Source organism: Canis lupus, chromosome 9, assembly GCF_011100685.1.
Source record: "Canis lupus familiaris isolate Mischka breed German Shepherd chromosome 9, alternate assembly UU_Cfam_GSD_1.0, whole genome shotgun sequence".
Taxonomy (NCBI): domain Eukaryota; kingdom Metazoa; phylum Chordata; class Mammalia; order Carnivora; family Canidae; genus Canis; species Canis lupus.
The window spans coordinates 57,791,769-57,812,998 of NC_049230.1; the positions used below are offsets into that span (position 1 = coordinate 57,791,769).

Here is a 21,230-nt window from a genome sequence, read left to right on the forward strand (position 1 = left end):
AAGCCTCCCTCGTGTGGCTGCTGGGAGAACCCCACGAGGTGGCCCCCAGGGAGGACCTGGCGCAGTAGGAGCCCTCACGAACAGGGTAACGTGCAGGGAAGGGCTCACTTGGCCGTCTGTCCAAGCATTCATTAACCAGAATTACAAATTTACAGTGTGGAGACATGAAATCTGGTGAGATGGACACCTCTGCTTTCTAATCACTTGGAGGGGAAGGGAGGAAGCATTGATCAACAGAGACAAACCACATGTTAGGCTCCAACCAGCCTCTGAGACTAAAAGAGCTGCCTTGCTAACTTAGATTTACAAAGGGTGTTTCCATCCTGGCAAGAGGAAGGCATGGGGGGGGGAGCTGTTGCTGGTATGGGATGGGGGGACCGGGGAGCCAGATAAGGGACCCCCTCTCCATCCCACCCCAGAAGAAGCCCAAGGAATCCCTCCAAGGCAGCCACTATGAGAGTCACTTCCTAATGGGGAGTGAGTTCCCGAACTCTGGAGGAATGTAAGCATTCAGCATTCATTCAACAAGTGTCCATGAATGCCTACCTTGTGTTACGCCCAAACAGGTCCCGAATATGTAGAAATGACCTGATGCAGAGCCCGTCCTTGGGAACTCCTAGTCTGTGAGGCCACAGCCCAGTCTCTAGTGCTCAGGTGACCAGATGTCTGTCACAGGAGCTGCTGGGCCAGTGGGCACAAGCAGACATGGCCTCTTGTTCACAGCCAGCGGCTGAGAACACCCCTGGTAAAGGCGCCGGATGGCTCCATAGATCCAGTTGGAGGATGACAAGCTGGTGGATATCCGGGGAGGACAGAGTCTGAGGCAGAGAAGCCCAAGAGGAACTCTCCAAGCAGGAGAAAGAAGAGTGCCCCCCAAGTCCAGCGCCTCCGTGGGGAGAGGCAGGAACAAGAGATGGCTCCTTGGCCTCCCTCTGGGCTCAGGCAGCCTCACTGGGGGACCCATGGGCGCGAGGCCACGGCGACCTGGAGCTCAACATGCCACATGGTTTTCAACCTGAAGGCAAGAAATTCTCCACCTCCTACTGAAAGACGGCCTCCTGGTGGCTACTCCTGGATGGTTGGTTTCTCCCATGTTGGAAAAGGAGGCCTTTGAGTTCAGGGGAGGGACTTATCTGGGCCACTGTGTGGGACGCTGTGAGGAGCCCTCAGGGCCAGACCCAACTATCCTTCCTAGGCTGTCCCAGAATAGCTTCTAGCTGACACTCGAGCTTCCCAATGCCTTTCGTCAATGTGTGTGTCACCATTGTGCAGGACACAGCTGCATCACGTCACCTTAATTACCTGCAGCTCTCTTGCCATTTCTGGACCTCATTTCCTGCTCCTCAGAGGGGCATCCTTGTGGCATCTGGCTGGCTCAGTCTGGGGAGCATGTAATTCTTGATCTCAGGCATGTCATGTTGAACATAGAGATTACTTAAATAAATGAAAAAATAACTCAAGAAAATGTTGGGGGGAGGGCATCCTCCATACGGCAAGAGCTAACTTGACTTAGAAGGAGGGATCTCTCCCCCAAATACCATAGACACATCCCAGGCCAGGTCTCTGATTGGCCCCACAGGGGTCACGTGTCCATCCATCCCCGGCCAACCCCTCTGGTGGGGAAATGAGTCAATGCGATGGGCACCCCTCCCAAGACTTCAGGGTTCAGGAGGAGGGACCCCATTTGCCAGAGCTGGGGAGAGAACAGGTAAAATTATGGGCCTCTTTGGCAGTTATTACTACACTGAAGACCTTTCTTTTTCTTTCTTTCTTTCTTTCTTTTTTTTTTTTTTTTTTTTTTTTTAATTTTCTCAAACTCACTGGGAAGCAGGGACCTGAAGCCACAATAAGGCCACAAGAGTGAAGGAGTCTGCCCAGTAAGGAAGGGGCCTTCGAGGGACCTGCACCTGCTTCTGACTCCAATCCCAAATGTCTCCACCATGTGGGCACAGAGGAGACCCCCTCGGGAAGAGTGGTGTGCAGGAGAGTAAGTGTGTTTGTGTGTGAGAGAGAGTTTAATCCACCGGTGGCTAACCGTCCCTCCTCTCCCGGGCAGGGGTGCCCACCCTCACACACCTGTGCTCCGGGCACAGCCGAAGCTAACGACTGTCTGCTCTCTGAGGAGGCCGCACACGTCTCTAGCAGCCCCTTCCCCACAGCCGAACAGCTGGCCACCATCTTGGCACACATTTCCCTGTCACATCTGATTTGCAAAGTCATGTCTGGAACAGACCCACAGGAGCATCCAGTTGGGGCTTTTTCAGGTCAAGGAGTATTTTCCAGAGGAGTCTCTAGTCCTTCAGAGGAGAAAAAGACTGTAAAGAGAAGACAAAGAATCCTGTCCCCGTTGCAAGGGCTACCATGCCCCCCCCCCCCCCCCCGCGGGGGATCTTCTTCTGAGCCACCCTGGGCTGAGGACTTAAAGATCACCTTGACGTTCTGTCTTTATCCCATTGGCCGTCTGTCGACGGGGAAATCAAGGTTCACAGGAGTCATGTCATTTTCCCAAGATCACATGGCCGCTAAGGGGCTGGGATTTGAACTGGCCCTTCCAGCTGCCCAAGCCCTTGCTCAGCACCATCATGTCCACAGCCTTCCAGCAGATGCCTGAGCTGGGCCATCCTACTGGCCTGACTCCAAGACCTCCTCCTCCTCCGGGAAGCCTACCTGAGCTGGCAAGGACTGCCTCTGCCCTCTGCTCTTACCTGCTGCTGCCTGGAGTTTCCAGTTTCCAGGGCATCCAGGGAGGGGCCCACGAGAGCTGGGTGGCTCTGACCCCTGAAGTCACCCTCTTAGCCAAGGTGTTCTGACCACAAGGAGTGGAAGCCCACAGGGATGCAAGTGATGGGAATCCCACAGCCCTGAGCACCTGCAGGCACCGTGGGAACCGAGCCGGGCCCTCAAGGACCGAGCCACACTCCGCTTCCCTGAGGGCTGGGTTGTGGGTCACCTCTCCCTCTCTGTCTCCTTCAGGGCATTCTGGTGGCGAGGATACCTGTGGCAACCAGCCGCAGGACCTCAGGCTCCCCCTCTGCGCCGCCACCACACTTCACCCCTCCACTTTGAGCACTAACTCCCAGAGGGAGGCTGTGAGGCACCAGAGGGCTCCTGGGGGACCAGCACTGGCAGCAAGGATGGGGCCAGGGAGGGGCGGGGCAGGGAGGTGTCCATCTGCCTCAGGAATGAGGCACGGGCTCAGCAAGGGGTGTGGAGGTGGGTGGTCACCCCGATCTTTTGCTTCCTCCTCCTGCCTAGGTGCTCAGTCTCAGGATGAAGCCCCAAGGAAGTGATTTACACTCACCGTCTGCAGCCTGGGGGCAGGGACCACACCTTCCTTGCTCCCTCAGGGCCTGGCAGGTAGCACCTGCCCAACAAATAATTGTGAATAAATGGAATGAATGTTTGAAGGTGTCCTGGTCCTCAAAGGGGTTCCATCGACGTAAATGGGAAATGCTGTGTTGAACCTGCTCGGCAGTTCCTCTCCTGCAGGACTCCTCAGAGCTTTTTTTTTTTTTTTTAAAGATTTTATTTATTTATTCACAGGAGACACAGAGAGAGAGAGAGGCAGAGACACAGGCAGAGGGAGGAGCAGGCTCCATGCAGGGAGCCCGACGTGGGACTCGATCCCGGGACTCCAGGACCATGCCCTGGGCTGAAGGCGCTAAACTGCTGGGCCACTCGGGCTGCCCACTCAGCAAACATTTATTCAATTTGAATAATCACACCTTTTGGGAGTTGGCTGACAGGAAACGTGATTGGGAGAAAGTGTTTCTCAGACACACATAGAACAACAGCCTCCACCTCCGGAGGCTCCGGCAGCGCGCACACCTCTGCGCCAGGCTCCAGCACTGTGCCCGCTACACAGATGAAGAGTCGGGCTCAGGTGTTCAAGGACTCGGCCAAGATCACAGAGTGTGAAGCTGGGCAGCGGGTGTTATCTGATGGCGGACCCTGCAGCCTTAACCCTACATCGTTCCTGAGTGAAAAGCATGAGGCACAAGCAAGAGCACCGTCCTGGAGTGTGGGTTGAAATCTCACCTCTGCGTCACCCCCTTCTTGTGTGACACTGGGCCAGTCACGTCACCTCTCTGAGCCTCGGTTTCTGTATCTGTAAAATAGGGCTAATAACGCCTAATGAGGGGATCCCCGGGTGGCCCTGCGGGTTGGCGCCGCCTGCAGCCCGGGGCGCGATCCTGGAGGCCCGGGTCGAGGCCCACCTCAGGCTCGCGGCACGGAGCCTGCTTCTCCCTCTGCCTGGGTCTCTGCCTCTCTCTCTCTCTCTCTCTCTTTCTGTCATGAATGAATAAATAAAATCTTTAAAAAATAATAATTCCCTCACGAGGATTACCGGACAGAGATCTCTGGGGTGGCGCCACGGAAGTCCCGGCGACAGAGAGGCCCCGGGCGAGCCTGCCTCCCAAGTGAGGCCCGCGGCTGAGCCTGAGGCCTCGCGGCCCCACAGAGGCCGGCGACCCGCGGCCGGAGCTCGAGGCCGGGCCCCCCGGGACGGGCCACGGGGCAGCGGGGCCGCGGCGGGGCAGCGAGCTCGGGGCGGCCTGGCCCGTCCTCCAGCCCCGGGCCCGCTGGGCCCACGAGCCCCGGCACGAGCCCGGAGAAGATGGCGGCCGGAGCCCGACCGCCGCCGCCCTCCAAGCGGGGCGCGTTACCTCAGAAGCGCGACCAGGCGGCAAACGGAGCGAGTCGGCGCCCAGGGCGGGCGGACGCGGAGGAGCGAGGGGCGAGGAGCGAGGAGCCGGGCAATGTCGCCGTCCGCTTTGTCTTTGTGTTTTCTTCCAGCAGAACCGCCTAGAAGCTCTGAGAAAATCCGTTCCCGCCTCCGAAGTGCTGCTTTCCCCAGAAATCTTTTATGAAAGGTGAAAGGTTTACGAGACCCGAAGAGCCAACCAAGCGGGATGATTGTCTTTGGAGTGACCCCATATTTTCACCCCGGGCGACCCCAGCCGCGACCTCCCGGAGCCCCGCCCCCCTCGGCCCGTAGCTCGCGCTGACGTTATCTCTCGGGAGGGTTTTATGCGCTTTAATTTAACTCCCCTCATCATTATTTCCCGGACTTCGAGGTTTTCTCTCTCGAGCTGCCCTTCTTGGGACAAGCGTAATCTGTTTGCCATCAAGCCCAATAAATATGTTTGTGCGGGGACGGGAAGCATTTGGGGAGACAGGCCCAGGCCCGGGCCCGGGCAGCAGGGCCCGGCTGCGCGTCCTTGAGCCCCGTCCTGCGGGGGGCCTCGGGCCGGTGGCCAGATCTGGCAAACGGGCATCCAGGACAGCCACTTAGATACGGATTTCAAACGAACTATGAATTTATTTTAGTGTAAGTGGGTCCCGTTCAATACACGCCTTGCAAAACCGATTTGGCGTTGATCTGCCGACCCGCTGTCGCTGGGAGTCCTGTGTCCCTCCGGCATCAGCCCCTGGGAGCCACCCTGCTCACTTCCCCCGAGGGTAGATTAAGGTGCTAGAGAGTGGGTTCATGTAGGAGAACCACCCAACCCTGCACCACGGTCTGGGTGGCTCCAACAAAAGAAATTTATCGGGAGATCCCTGGGCGGCCCAGTGGTTTAGCACCCGCCTTCGGCCCAGGGTGTGATCCTGGAGACCCGGGGTCGAGTCCCACGTCGGGCTCCTGCATGGAGCCTGCTTCTCCCTCTGCCTGTGTCTCTGCCTCTCTCTCTCTCTCTCATGAATAAATAAATAAAATCTTTAAAAAAAAAAAGAAAAAGAAATTTATCTTCTCACGGAAGGCTAGAATTGCAAGATCAAGGCATCAGCAGGGTTGGTTTGTCCTGAGGCCTGTGGATGGCCATCTTCTCTCTGTGGCCCTCTTCTCATAAGGACACCAATTTCCCTGGATCAGAGTCCACCCTCCTGATGTCACTTCAGCTTCATTGTTTCTCTGAAGACCCTGTCTCCAAGGTACCACAGCCCATGGACCTGACCTTTGGCACTGTTCCCAGGTACAGGGGTCAGGACTTCAACATATGAATGTGAGAGGGGACACACTGTGGCCCCCCACGAGAGCCCCCCAAGGGGGGGCGAGGCAGCTATTCTGCCCTGAACAACTGGTACCCCCACCCCCTCAGCACAGCTGTTTACTCCCAACCCACCCTGCCACACTCTCAAAATTGGGGCCTCCTTTCCAAAGGGCAAATACCACACAATGAGAACCCTCACTCCCTGGTTCCACCCTCATGGTCTGAAGCCAGCCTCAACCCTGGTGGCTACTGTGGGGGAATGGTCATCCTCTGGCTCCTGGCTGTCTCTCCAAGCCACCACAGCCCATGGAGCTGACCTTTGGCAAAGTAGTCCTTTAGGGCAGCACCTTGACAACCCAGCCTTGGAAGACACCCTTGTCCACTGAAACCTGGCCTGAGCTCTCAGTGGCAAAGCCAGGGAGGCATAGCCCTTGGGGACGTTCAGAGCTTGTGCCATAGCACAGTGACCCAGCACCTGACTCCTGCAGGAGTTGGGGTGGCCTCCAGCTCCTGGGCCATGCCCCCGTACTCGTACAAAGATTGATCTGTGGTCTGACTGCACCTTCTCCCTGGGGGGCCCAGGGCTCAGCAGCCGCCTGGACCCTAGACCCTCCCCTCCCCACCTGGCCCTGCGCCCTGGGCTGCTCCAGCTCCTGAGCTGGCACCATGGCACACGCCTTCAGTTTGATTGGCCTCCCAGCTCCTGGTCAGGTGCCGGGTACCTGGCCAGGTCCTCCCCCTCCAGGAGAGATGGATTTGACCACCTCCCCACAGAAAGTCCAAGTCTGGGGTGTACTGACAGGCAGCCCTGCGAAAACAAGATCTTGGGTATCTGGCTACCACTGCTTCCCCAGCACCCGCCCTGTGCCTGGTTCAGAGCAGAGCTGCAGGGAATGCGATCCCGGCCTGTCAGATGTCATCCACACCATCACCTGACCTCGCCATCATGCGTGGACATGCTGAGAGGTGTCCAATGGGACCTGCAAGCCAAGTCTGAAGCCCAGAGAGGCAAAGGAGCAAATAAACTATTCAAACCATCTAATCCTAAACTTGCTCAAACACACTTATGTGGTCTTGCCCATTCATTTCCACAGTAAAGGCTCTTTGGGGCTCTGTCCAAAACACAGCCCATAGATACTTATTGAACAAATGGAGTCAACACAGATTTCCCTAACCATGGTTCATGCCAGCAATGAAATAACCCCATTATACCCCTGACAAAAAGTGTCCACGAGAACCTCCCAGAACCTCCCTTCATTGTCCAAAAGAAGCCAGGCTCAAGCGAGCACAAACTGTTCCTAGAGGTCCAAGAACAGGCAAAACTACTCCAGGCTCCCAGTGTTCACAGGGGCCATCCCATCTGGAGAGCAGTCACACATGCACACCTAAGCTCCGTGCAACTTGCACTCTGAAAGCTATACCTCGATTCAAAAGTTAGGGAAAATAAAAATAATGTCAAATATATCTGAGTCATACAAATCTATACATTGGTTTAAACTTCATGGAAAGGGATCCCTGGGTGGCGCAGCAGTTTGGCGCCTGCCTTTGGCCCAGGGCACGATCCTGGAGACCCGAGATCGAGTCCCACGTCAGGCTCCCGGTGCATGGAGCCTGCTTGTGTCTCTGCCTCTGTGTGTGTGTGTGTGTGTGTGTGACTATCATAAATAAATAAAAATTTTAATAAAATAAAATAAACTGCATGGAAACACAAATGAAATCGTGGGGAACCTGGTGAAACCTACATTAGGTTGTGTTTCTCTAGCAGAATGGTACCAATATGATTTCCTGGCATTGATGCCGTCTCACGGTTATACAAGACACCACCTTTGGGGAAAGCTGGGGGCAGGGTATCCTGGACTCTTCATTACTATTTTTGCAACTTCCTGTAAGTCTATCATTAGCTTTAAAATTAAAAAGTTGTTTAGAAAAATGAGAAATGTGCTGAAATCAGAACCAAATCTCTATTACATAAGAAAAAATAAATATTAAGCCATCGAGAGAATTCAAAACTGTCTAGTGACCCAGGGTGAGCTATGAAAGATAGGAGATATGTGTTTTTAAACTCAAAGAACTGTACGGGAAAGTTATTAATACATAACAAAACTTAGCTGAAACCTAGCCTAAAGAGGCACACTGAAAAGAGTAGTAGAGGAAAACATCATAAATACTGGATGAGGTAGCACTCTAGTATCTTTTTTTTTTTTTTTAATCATGGTTCTGGGGACGCATTAAGCATCTCAGTAGGCCAATTTGGTTTATTTATTTTTTATTTTTTAAAATTTATTTATTCATGAGAGACACGGAGAGAGAGAGAGAGAGGCAGAGACACAGGCAGAGGGAGAAGCAGGCTCCATGCAGGGAGCCCAACGTGGGACTCAATCCTGGGTCTCCAGGATCACACCCCGGGCTGAAGGCGGCGCTAAACCGCTGAGCCACCCGGGCTGCCCAGTATCTTTTTTTAAAAGATTTTATTTCTTTATTTTAGGGCCAGAGAGAGAGAGTGAGGGGAGGGCCAGAGAGAGAGAGAGAATCTCAAGTAGACTTCCCACTTGAGAACAGAGCCCAATGGAGGACTTGATCCCAGGACCTGAGATCACAACCTGAGCTGAAATCAAGAGATGCTCAACCAACTAGGCCACCTAGGCACCCCAGTACTCTCATATCTTTTTTTTTTTTTTAAGATTTATTTATTTATGTATTCATGATAGACAGAGAGAGAGAGAGAGAGAGAGAGGCAGAGACACAACAGGAGGAGGGAGAAGCAGGCTTCATGCTGGGAGCCCGACGTTGGACTCCATCCCGGGACTCCAGGATAGCGCCCTGGGCCAAAGGCAGGTGCTAAACCGCTGAGCCACCCAGGGATCCCCGTGTACTCTCACATCTTAATGCTATCTGATTTTCTCTCCTGACCCCAAGGTTATCAGATTTTTCATGATCATTATTCCAATCATGTGCCTCTTTGTGAAGATTTATTTTGACTCATTTTTGGAATACTCTATCAAATTTTAATATTTTTAAGTATTATTAATTAATATCTTGGCTTCTGTATTGCCAGCCCATATGAAATAAAAAGCAAACAGAAAAAAGAATATGTCTGAGTCTGAAAATGGTACATGAGTAGGAAAGTTTAATCAGATAAATAAAACAAAGGCTTCCTCCAGGAGAGGCTGTAACTCCAGAGGGCAGGAACCTGTCTCATCATCATTTATTCTCAGCATCTGGCACGGAGGAGGCATAAAATAAGTATCTGCTGAGTGAGTGAATGAGTGACACCTGGACTTCTGCCGCTGGCCTCACTGGCCAGTGGGCCTCCTTGGCTTGGGTTCCTGAGGCCTGGTACCTAGAGCACAAAGTGCTGCCATTCTGCCCCCACAGAGGCCCAGGCCTGTGCACTGGAGCCATGGGCAGCCACAGTCTGTCCCTTCCCTGGTGCGCTGGCACCCAAGAACCCACCTCTCTGGGTACTTGGCTCTGCTACCTGCAGCAAGGGGAAGACACTCGGGAGGTGAGGAGAGCATATGCTCCACTTAGGACGCCTGGCCCGGCTGTTTGGGGGAGGTCCCGGGCCTGTAAAGACATGGTGCTTCTGTGAGGGTCTCCTGATACAATAAAAGATTATCAGCTAAATAAAACAAGAAGTGACTGGGGCCACTATGCCCTGTTGGATTGAAATCTTGTGAGCAAAGTGGTTTTCTCTGAGAGATTTATTTCCTGCGCTGGCTTCAGGCAGCCAGCCCAGCCGGAAAGAACAGGGCTGGTCTCCCTCCATTTGGGGGGGAGGAGGGACGCGGGGTTTTATTTAATCTTCCAATGAGCTGGAACAGTGAAGGTGGTGTGAATGGACATTAATTCTGAAACAAATTATTAAAGCGAGATCTGGGATTCCGGGAAAGCCATCTACCCGCTGCCTGTCTGCCACTTCCCCTCACCAAGGCCATAAAATCCCTCCTCTCCACTCAAAACCCAACACCAAGCTAACTGGGTCTCCCATTCAGGCTGATGAGGGAGGCCTGGAATTGACCTCAGCTGAGAGCCAACAGAGCAGCAGGACTGCCGGTGCCCCCAGGCCTAGGCCATCTGCTTGCCTGGGCCTTGGCCCCCGACAGGGATCCCCACATTTCTTGTTCCCTCGAACTTGTTTTTGTGTTCAAGGATGCTGTAGGCAAAGATGGCCGCTGCCTCTGTTATGTGGGCTCAACTTCCATCGCCCCCACCACAGGGACCTCAGCTCTCCGTGGGCCTCTGGACTCCTAGTCCAACCCAGGCCATCGTGGACCCTGCCTCCTGAACTATCTGGCACCCCATGTCCCACACCCCACTGCTGGGCCCTGCCCAGAACTCTTTATACTAAGCTCAGTCCAGACCCTGCTCATCTGAGGAAAAAGAGATCTGGAATTCAGGTAAGGAGCCAGAAAGCATGGCCTGGGGGGTCCTGAGGCCTCCGGCTAGGTCCTGGAGACAACTAAGAAAAATCAGACCCAGCACCCCTGGTGGCCAGTCTAAGAGAGTAACTGCTATGAGTAAGTGCTGTGGAGAGGGTGGCACACAAAGGGAAGAGTTTAATCAGCTGGGTGTTGGGGTGAGCCTGGAGGGGCTTCCAAGCTAAGACCCCTGACCTGGGCACTGAGTAAACCAACCAGGATATTCTGAGTGAAGAAAACAGCATTTTCAAAGGTCTGGAAGTAGAACATTTACTGTTGTATCCAAGATCTGTAATAACAGTTCAAATTTAATGAGCATTTACTATGCACTGAGCCAAGTACTTCACGTATATTGTCTAATTTTAGTATTTCCCCCAACCCTATGAGGAGGTAGGGGATATCAGTATTCCCATTACAGATGGGGAGACCGAAGCTCAGAGAGGCCCAGTTGCCTAACATCAAGCCAGTCTGTGGGAGAGTCAGAATTTGAACCCAGGTCTGTGTGACTCCAGAGACAATGCTCACGGCCACCCCCATACTCTGCCTCCTCTGACCAGATCCAGGTTTGCCCCCATTGCCCCATGCCATGAAGGACCAGCGGGGCTTTGAATCCAGGTCTGCTACCCTGACCAAGACACCAGTGAGCCTGGGCCTGGGCAAAGTCACCTGGCCTGGCTCTCCCCTTCCTGGCCTGCTAACAAGAGGGCCTGTGTCCCTGGGTAACAGGAGCTGGGCAGGACTGAGAGACCCCAGGCCGGTCAGCCCTTCTAGTGGAGACCAGCAGCCTACCATAGCCACATCCATGGGCCCACTTGTCCAGGACTCACATTTTTTAATGATCAGAAAACATCTGGGGCCATATGCCTTGACATCCAATGTAAATGGGCCATTCAAGGCTCCCAAGTTCCAGAGCCTGGCATGGATCAGGGCCAGAGGCTCACCAGGGTTCCCATTAGGCCAGGCTGGGGGCCCCCAAACTGCTCCTTCTCCCGGCCATGCCACCTCCATGTGTACAAGCCAGATACCTGGGGCGGGTGGGGGGTGGGCTTCCTGCATCTGCCTGTTACTCCCCAACCCATCTCGCAGCAGGTGCCGTCACCCCTGTCACAAAGCACATCCCCAATTCAACCACTTCTTCCTGCCCCACTACCCCCAACCTTGGCCCAGCATCCCCCATCTTTCACCCTCCACGACTCCCAACCATCCTTCCCTCAACAGCCTAAAGGGGATCCTTTAAAAACCCAGATCCTGGGGCACCTGGGTGGCTCAGTCAGTTGAGTATCTGACTCTTGGTTTTGGCTCAGGTCATGATCTCAGGGTTGTGGGATCAAGCCCTGTATGGGACTCCATGCTCAGCTGGAGTCTGCTTGAGATTCTCTCTCTCTCCTTCTGCTCCTACTACTCTGGATATCTCTCTCTCTCTCCTCCTCCTAAAATAAATAAATAAATCTTAAAAAAAAAAAAAAAAGTAAGAAAAAGAAAGAAAGGAACCAAGATCCACCTCCCTACCCCACTTTGCTTTAAAACCCTGCAGTGGCTGCTCCCCACAAGCTGAGGACAAAGCCCAAAGTCTTTGCCACGGTCTGGGTTCCTCCATGCCTGACTTCCGAGGGCCTCACCTGCCTCAGCCTTCAACTCCTCACCCCCCTCTCAGAGCCCTAGCTCCATGGCTCGCATTCTTGTATTCTTGTCCTCCAAAACTGATGTCCTTCCTGCTTTAGAACTGCACCCAGCTAGCTGGTCCCTCTATCCAAACTTGTCCTTTGGGCCCCTCATCCTCTTACCTTTGGGGTCCCACTCCCAGTACCCATAGGGGAGACCATGCCCTGCTATGAGTTCTTGTCCTCCTTAAAATCGAGTAATATATAATTATCATCCAGCCCTTCATAGACCCGAACCGCAGGGAGGCAGGACTCATGATGCTCAGCAGAGGCCCTCGCAAACAGTAGGTGCTTAATAAATGACTATTGTTGCATAAAGAAAGGCGCCAACCCCCAGCCCTCAGCATCTCTCACACCCTCCCCAGTGCCAGGCCCCGTGGTGGGGAAGAGCCAGACAGATCTACCCCCAAGGAGATCAGGGCTCATGGCAGGTGGGGTGAATCAGGCGGGAGAGAGGAAGGCTCCGGGAAGGGGTGCCCCTCCCCCCACATCTCTCCATAACTTCCCAGAAGCAGGAACACCTGGCAGTTGTCGGTGACAGGATCACAGACAGGAGGACGCCAAAGCATTGCTTGGTAAATAGGAGTCATCATTCTCTTGTTCTCTGATTATGGTAAAAGAGTACATTTTTCATCAGCCTAGACAACAAAAACAATGAAAAACTAAGTGTTTGGAAAGAAGTTAGTTAACAATGGCCCTCCAGTTGGCAATGCTCTTACCACCCTGCCCAAGCGAGCTGGCTCAGGTCAAGTTCTGCCTTACTCAGAACACAACTGTCCCCCCCACCCTCTGTCAGGGCACAACGTGGAGTCTTTCTGGATTGCTACAATGATCTGGAAATGATGTCACAGCCCTGTGTCTCCTTATTGTCCAGGTCCCTAGGTCCCTCTTGGGGCTCTCTGCCACCCCTGGGGCCAGGTGTCCTACCATCCCCAGCTCTGGGTCTGTGTTCCTGGGAAAGGTAGCAGGACCCACAAGCAGCCCCAGTGGGTGACGATGGCCTCACCTCAAAGACTGGTCCTGCCACCCTGGTGGGAGCAAAGCCTTGAGGGATGGCTGGCGAGAGCTCCAGAGGGCTGGGTTAAGAGCCCGGATGGGGGGTTCCTTAGACCAGTATTGACCATGACAACAAGTCACCAGGCTCCCCGGGTCTGGCCCTTTCTGGGAGCCAAGTCCCAGGCGGAACACTGGCTGCCCCAGACACCCAGTGCAGCGGGTGCTCATGGGATCTCCTGTAGTTTTGGGACCTTAGCACACAAAGTGAGGTCCTCTGGTGACACACAGACAGGAGAGAGGACAGCGCCCCTCACCTCTCTGCTCCAGGCCTGCATGCAGGGTCAGGAGGCCCCAAGAACACAGTTCACCCAGCACATGGGGATGCAGTGCAGCAAGACAGAAGCCGAGGGTCAGGCAGGGCGCCGAAGGTGGTCCAGGGACCCAGGACTTGGTGAAGGGAGACTCACGGTCGCATCTGGGTTTAAGACTACCAGGCCTTCCTATGGGGAGCGGGTGTGAGACAGACATTGGATCCTGGAGGACAAGGAGGGGAGTGGTGGCCGGAGGGGTGGCTGGTGAAGAGGGAGGGTGGCCCAGAGATGTCAGGGATGGGAGCAGCGTAGTCACAGACATCTCCTCTTGGTGAGCCGAGCTTGTGGGGCTCCAGGTGTCAGGGCTCCAGGTGTCTGGGCTTGGAGGCTCATGCACTTGTCACCGCGTCTCTACCACCTGTCACAGCATCTCCTCCCACTGGCTCCAGCTCGCAATTCATCTGCTTCCTTTCTCCTGCTGGCTTTTCCCGGGTCCTCTGGAAAGAGGGAGCTGGAAGAGGGGGCTCTGAGCCCACCACGGAAACCACAGCCCCCCACCCTAGATCTAGGGCAGGCAAGAATGGGGGTGTCCCGGTCCCCCCACTGTGCTCCCCCACTCCTGCAGTCCCCACCACAGCCACACTTCCCGGACCCCAGCCCCTTCCCCCTGCCCACCCCACTTCTGAATCCCAGACCCTCTCACTCAGCAGGCCTAGGACACCTGGAGCCCCACCAGCTCACGCCTGAGTCCTCGCAGCCACCTGGAGAGAGGAAGGACATGATGTGACCCATTTCACACAGGAGGAAACAAAAGCTTGGGAAGGGGCAGGGACTTGCCCAGGGCCACTCAGGGAGAAACCACAGAGAGGGGTCCCCGAGAGCTCGCTGCCTCTCTGCCTCAGCTTGCCCCCCAGGAATGGCACTGTACACACAGCTACAGGGAGCCTGCCACACAGGAAGGGCTTTATTATTTCTGATCTGCTCTGGACTTTTCCAGTTGCAGGACAGTGAAAATGCAAAGCAGCTAAAGTCAATAAGAAGTTTACGGCTCAAAAGCCAAAGAAGAAATGTGGCAGAGAAGCTTCTGAAGCCCTTCTAGCAGAAAAGCCTCTGGGCAAGGGGGTCACATGCCCACCTTGAACCAACCCTAGCACAAGGATAGGGCACTTGGGTTGGCCAGGCCTGGATCGTACCTCCTCTGTCGTCCTCAGTAGTGGATCCTGGACTGGGCTTGCTACCAGAAGGGAAGGGGAGAAAATCCAGCTCAGAGAGGTTAAGCAACTCCCAGATCACACAGCATGCCCTGAATCCGTGTGTGTGTGTGTGTGTGTGTGTGTGTGTGTGTGTGTGTGTCTATGTGTGGGGTGGAGGCGGTGACACAGTAACTGGCTTTTGTGGGAGAAAGTCCAAATTTCTTTTTCCTGTCATTGAGGTTTTCCTCCATGCTCTGACTCCTGCCAGGCCATCTCTCTTCTGATCCTCCTCTGATCACATCCCCCAACACATGTAGCCACCAAAGACATGTCCTTCCTGCTCCGCTGAACTGGGCTCCTGTGGGGTGGGGGGTGCTTGCTCATCTCTAAACTCCCTCTCCCACCCCCACTGTTCCCACTCCTGGGGCAGAGCTCACAGTAGCTGCTTATGAAATGTGTGGATTCTGGAATGACCTGGAAAGGATATAAAAGTCCTGAGGCTTAAAACCCTCCAGACACAGGCAGCTCATCGCCCCCCAGGCCATGTCTTCTGTTGCTGGTTTGGGGCAAGTGACCCCCACTGGTCAAGTTGGCCCCAGAGCTCACCTGCCTTGAGGGCTTCTCCTCTGAGTCTTCTCTAGGAGATCAAAAGGTTTCTCCAGGCCCAGTAGGCGTCAAGAGGACGCCCCCCAAAGGACACACACTCCCAGGTGTGCACGGATGCACAGACACAGCACCCCAGGTGTTTATTCAAACAGGGATGGTGACCCTCTCCCATTCAAGTCATCCCTTTGGGGAGGGAGCCCAGGACACCCTGAGGGGAGGATTGGAGGCAGAGGAAGAGACACCCTATACCTCTGCCCTGGTGGTCAGAGGGGCTGGGGGCTGGGAAGTGTGGCCATGGTGGGGACTGCAAGAGTGGAGGAGTGCAGTGGGGCCTGGGGTGCCCCCATTCTTGCCTGGCCTAGATCAAGGGTGGGGGGCTGCAGTTTCCCGTGGGGACCACCTCTGGAACAAAGAAAGAAGTCCCCAGGCTGGTGGTGCAGGTGCCAGGCACTAGCCCAGGCACTTCCACCCGTGCACCCCACAGACGAGTCCAGAACTCTCCCTGTTCCCACCGTGGCTACCCTCGCAATGCGGCCGCCAGGACCGCGCACCCTGTGTCGGGGCTGGGACCCAACCCCCCACGTCCACCGGGCCCGGGAAAGCCGGAGGGCGCGGCCCCTGTCCCTGGAGCCTTGGTCGCCAGGCCTGGGGGCAGCTGCCGGGACGGCCGGGACGGCAGGCGAGCTGCGGGGTCCGGCCGCCTGTCCCCTCGGCCTCGGCCTCTGCCGGCGAGGGTGCGACCCCTGGCGCCCCAAACACAGCGGGGGTGTCCCCTGGCCACGCGGGACGAGATCGCCGGGCGGGCGGGAGCCGCCAGGGAGGCCCAAGCGCAGCCTCGTGGCGCCACCTACGGTCCGCGCTGGGCCGCCTGCCCCAGGCTCCGAGCTGCGCCTGGCGCCACCGGGGGCTACAGGGGGCCGCCTCGCACCTGGCCCCTGGGGCGCCCGGAGCCTGGCCCTGACCCCGAAGTTGGGCGACCAGGCCAGGCCCTCGACTCTGGGGCAGCTGAGGCTGGGCTGCTCGTCTGCACCACCCGCCTGGGCCAGGAAGATCTGCCGGCTCCAGGGCCTCCCCTGAGCCCCAGCCCTCCCCTGAGCCCCAGTCCCCTCTGAGCCCCAGCCCTCCCCTGAGCCCCAGTCCCCTCTGAGCCCCAGCCCTCCCCTGAGACCCCCCCCACAGCCTGCCTACCTGTCCTGAGGAACTGCTCCCATCTATTTAACACTGTCCTGCGGTCTTAGAGAAACCACACCAGGTAGAAAGAAGCTTGGAGACGCAGCCTCCCTGCTCACCTCGGGCCACAAAACCACGACCTACGCAGGTTCGCAGGTTCGCTTCTCTAATTGTCTAAACTGACATCCTCAGCCCCCTCCCTCTGCCACCCCCTACTGTGACTTGCAGGGACTGGCACAGAACGTTTTTCTGCACTGACCACAGTAGCGAGAACCTCTGGAGCATATGCTCTGGGCCAGGCCCTGTAATCCTCACCACAGATCACCACCGCAGGGTGGGGTATTATTATTTTCCGTTCTACAGATTAACCTGAGAATCGGCAAGGTCGGGAAGGTTTGCTCAAGCTCCCATGTAGCAGGTGACTGGCAGCGTTGAGACTGGCCTTGTGGCATGATGCACTCATACAAGAGTCATAATCACACTGGGCACATGCATAAGGTTCCAGCCCAAACCTGGTCCTCAGGGTCCCTTGGTGTCAGGTGCCTCCAGGCTGAGCCTCTAGTTTTCCATATGGGCAGATTGAGCCCTCAGAGACACGAGGCGTTGCCCAGGATCACATACAGCCGCTGTGGTCAAGGCTGCTCAAAAACCCAGGCAAGTCCAGGACCTGGCTGAGCTTCCAGGGCTGCTCTGTGGGCTCACCAGTGATATCCCATGGGCATCAAAGGATGAGTAGGAGTTTGCCAGTGGAAAAATGCAGGCAGGGATATTTCAGGGGACCCGTGGGGTTTGGGCACCTGAGAGCTTGGCTAGTTCCATCTGTACCGTGGCAGTTAAGGGTGTGGGCTTGCGCACTAGACGGGCCTGGAATGGGTCCCCAGGCCTGCTCTGTGACCTGTGGCAGGTGACTTAACATTCTGAGTTCCTGTCTCCTCGTCTGTAAAATGAAGGTAACAATGATCTCTTCTGTCACAAGGCAATTGCCGAGTTAGCCCAGGATGGGATGCGCGGTAGGGGGCAGACGGGTACCCAGGAGGGAAGACTGGAGACTATCGGTGGAGAACAGATAGGAACAAAGAATGATGTGGTTGAGGAGGTCATCAGAGATCAGATAGACCGGGAGGGACCTTGAGAGTCAAACTAAGGAATTTGGCTTCACGTCAAGGGCAGTGGGACGGTGTGGAAGGCCTTAGAGTCAAGGAGTGACGAATGGGATTTGTGCTTCAGAGCAAAGGCCAGGGTGACCCTGAAGAAGGATGAAGAAGAGGACACTGTGCTCTAAACCTCAGCCATGTCCTTGCCCCTCGGCCCGCTCAGCTCTGTGAAGTGGAGGACGCTCTGCCTGATTCGGAGACTCAGCAGGGCTGGTGAGGGGCTGCCCTGTCGCCGTGGCCCTGGACATCTCAGGTCCATGCACCTGCACCCCTAGAGAAGGACCCGGGGTTCCCGGTGACCAGGCCTTTGCTTCCTCAGAGCCAACCCTCCCCCACCACAAATGCAGATACACTCCCAAGTCCCCATCACAGAGAAAGGACAGGCGGCACCGCCATAATTTCTATTTCCTTCTAAATAGATGCTCCCAGACCTGCTCCCACAAAACCAATTAAAGCACCTGCCTGGGATGGGGCTTTGTCAGCAAATTATTTTCAGGCTGTGAGGCCTGGGAATAAATCTCAGCAGGGTGAAGTGGATCAGATGAGGAGGGAAGCTGGAGATGGGGCGCTCGGACAGGCAGGGGGCACGGGGTCACTCTGCGTCCAGGGAGCTGCCGGCGAGATGCTCGCTCGGCGCCCAGACCCCCAGCCCAGACCCCCACGGTTGTGCCAGAAAATCATTCACCAACGAGTCAGACATCCTGGCTCCATGTCGGGAACCCTCCCTGGGAAGCTGCTGTAAACCGACTTCCGGCGCCATAGTGCAGAGTGGTGGCCTGAGCATCCCACGTCACCCTCACCACCACCTCTCCTGCATCCCTGGGCTGCTTGTCCATCCTGTAGCAGGAAGCAGATGCAGACAGCCTCAGTGCCAGTCAAGAGGCCTTGGCTCCCAACTCACTATGGGACCTTGGGCAAGTCCGTCCCTGCTCTGGGCCTCGGTGTTCCTACCTGTAAAATGGGGGTGAGTAGGAGTTCGGCCAGCCCTCCCAGCTCCCACATTATAGGCTCCTCGTGAAACTCCAGATGGCCTTCTGGTTCAAGCCTAGGCTGGCCTTCGAGAATGTCCATGGACTCTCTCCTTGGGCAGGCAAAGGCCAGGGGGTGGGTAAGTCCCATCCAGTGCAGCCATTACTGCACCCCAGAGCTCACAGCCTGGCAGAGGGAAGGAAGGGGCTGAGCGAGCCCTGGAGGGGTAGGGGGGAATGGGCAGTGATCCCTACACAGAGGGTAGAGGCTTCCTGGGGAGGGGTCACTGGAGGTAGGCTTTGTTTTTGTTTTGTTTTGTTTGGAGGTAGGCTTTGAATGGAAGTTCAGTGGGTTGAGATGTCATTCTCCCAAAATAAAAATTATTCTAATTCACATGGCAACTCTGAGAATTCAGAAAAGACACCTTTACTTTCTCTTTACTCCCATCTTTCAGGAAATTGTCCTAACTTTAGAAAATCTGCCATGTCAGGGGCGCCTAGGTGGCTCAATTGGTTAAGCTTCCAACTCTTGGTTTTGGCTCAGGTCATGATCTCAGGGTCCTGGGATCAAGCCCCATGTCAGGCTCTGCACTCAACAGGGAGTCTGCTTGAGGAGTCTCTCTCTTTCTCCCTCTGCCCCTCCCCACCTCTCTCAAATAAATAAATAAACCTTAAAAAAAAATCTGTCATGTTGGGGGATCCCTGGGTGGCTCAGTGGTTTAGCACTTGCCTTTGGCCCAGGGCGCGATCCTGGAGTCCCAGGATCGAGTCCCATATCAGGCTCCCGGCATGGAGCCTGCTTCTCCCTCATCCTGTGTCTCTGCCTCTCTCTCTCTATGTCTATCATGAATAAATAAATATTTTTTGAAAATCTGCCATGTCTATGACACAAACTGTGAATGTCCCTAAGATTGTGCAGTGCACAACTTCCAGAACTGCACTGTAGCTGTAAGAGAATCAAGCCAAAAGCAGCAAAACGCCGCCTATCCCAGCAACCTTGAGAGATACAGAGGCAGCACAGAGTCCTCCTGCCAGCCAGAGGGGGTGTGAGGGGACACCCTCAGGGGTGACGTGAGATGTGTTCCATCCCTAAACACTTTATTTTTTTTTCCCTAAACACTTTAGATTCAGAACTGTATTACAAAGGTACTGGAAGGGCTCCCCCTGTTTGGACCACAACCTTCAAGGAGTGACTGATGCCACCATGAGTCCTCACCCAACTCTGCAGCAGGATACAGTAGAAGAAACTGAGGCAGCTGGAGACCATGTGAGAGAGGGACTCTGTGTCCATGCTTGGAGTTTCCCATGGTTTTCCGAGAGCATTTTTTATGTTACACATTTCATTCCATATGTACCAGGAAAAAAAATATACTCGGCCCTTCAGGTCCAACATTTCATGGATTTTGAAAATGAACATATATTTTTGAAGCAAAAAAGAATCACAAGTAGATGGGAACAAACAGAATGGGTCACGGACCTCGGAGGGGCTGAGACCAGCATCCACCCTTCCTCTCCATTTGCACACAGGCAAAGGGACACTGGGGGACAACCTGAGCCGGCTACTGGGTGTGAGTCCGTGCCAAGCCGTGTGTGGGCACTTTGGCCAGTGTGCGGTCTCTCAGCCATTGAGGGCTGCCCCAGAGCCATCCTCTAGACATGACCTCTCTGGTGCCAGAGGAGAGAACTAGGCTCAGGGGGGAGCCGCGTGCCCAAGGGCTGTCTGCTGGCGAGTGAGGAGGGGATTCTAGGACCAGTGCCTATGTGTTCCAGGGCACAGAGGCTGGACCTACCTGCGGGGGTTTCCTGGGCCTGCAAGGCCACCCCAGAGCCTTCTGATTAGTCCTATACTCATCCAGCTGCGCAGGGCTGGAAGCTCCTGAATGTCAGGATCTGTCCTGGTTTTGTTTTTAATAAAGGTGGTTATAAGAAGCTGTACAGTGTATTAGAATAACGATACAAGCTCAAAGAACTTGTGAGCTTTGTGACAAGCTGTGACTTTGGGGCACATTACTCAGCTTCCCTGAACATTAGCTTTCTCATCTGCAGAGTAGGGATGCTATTACCTTCCTCAGAAGAGCATTTTGAGGACAAAACGAGATAACGTATGTGTATCAGTTAATGTCCAATCAGGAAAAGAGTATTTTATTTACGTGGTGAATGTGATCCAAGGAATTAACCACACAGGAGACAGAAGAGCTGAGAAGCCAAATGGGATGGGGCAGTGACCCAGAGATCATTGTAGCAGGAAGCCACTTTCACTCTGGGCACAAAGCGAGGAGATGGGACTTCCAGGGTCCTGGTAGAGGTTGGAACCAGAGAGGGCCCATCCAGGGGAGGGGTGGCACAGCACACAGTGTGCCCAGCCCAGTCAGTGAATGACTGTAATTCCTATTCTTTTCCTTTCTAATCTTTTTTTTTTTTTTAAAGATTTTATTTATTTATCAGAGACACAGACTGAGAGAAAGGCAGAGGCACAGGTAGAAGGAGAAACAGGCTCCATGCAGGGAGCCCGATGTGGGACTTGATCCCAGGACACCAGGATCACGCCCTGGGTCAAAAGAGGCACTAAACCACTGAACCACCCAGGGATCCCATCTATTTTTAAAGATTTTATTTATTCATGAGAGACACACAGAGAGGGGCAGAGACACAGGCAGAGGGAGAAGCAGGCTCCATGCAGGGAGCCCGACATGGGACTCGATCCCGGGTCTCCAGGATCATGCCCTGGGCTGAAGGCTGCATTAAACCACTGAGCCA

General features: G+C 54.9%; 1 protein-coding gene and 1 long non-coding RNA gene across 9 annotated transcripts; one reads left to right on the plus strand and one right to left on the minus strand.

Moving 5' to 3' along the window:
- Positions 1-8,758: 8,758 nt before the first annotated feature.
- LOC102156505 lies at positions 8,759-17,318 on the minus strand. Of its 8 annotated transcripts, none has more exons than XR_005364995.1 (7): positions 16,370-17,318; positions 14,576-14,933; positions 14,104-14,143; positions 13,386-13,879; positions 12,199-12,713; positions 9,447-9,560; positions 8,759-9,211 (listed from the first exon to the last, which is right to left on the minus strand). It is a non-coding gene; the product is annotated as an uncharacterized LOC102156505 (long non-coding RNA). The 8 variants fall into 8 exon arrangements; XR_005364993.1 differs by having other exon boundaries at positions 8,759-9,560; positions 16,370-16,414; positions 16,721-17,317; XR_005364992.1 differs by having other exon boundaries at positions 8,759-9,560; positions 14,086-14,143; positions 16,370-17,316.
- Positions 16,329-20,851, plus strand: LOC119876670. The gene is made up of 2 exons (XM_038549359.1): positions 16,329-18,469; positions 19,599-20,851. The coding sequence occupies exons 1-2, from the start codon at positions 18,066-18,068 to the stop codon at positions 20,125-20,127; spliced, it is 933 nt and encodes a 310-aa protein (XP_038405287.1). The 5' UTR covers positions 16,329-18,065; the 3' UTR covers positions 20,128-20,851.
- Positions 20,852-21,230: the final 379 nt, after the last annotated feature.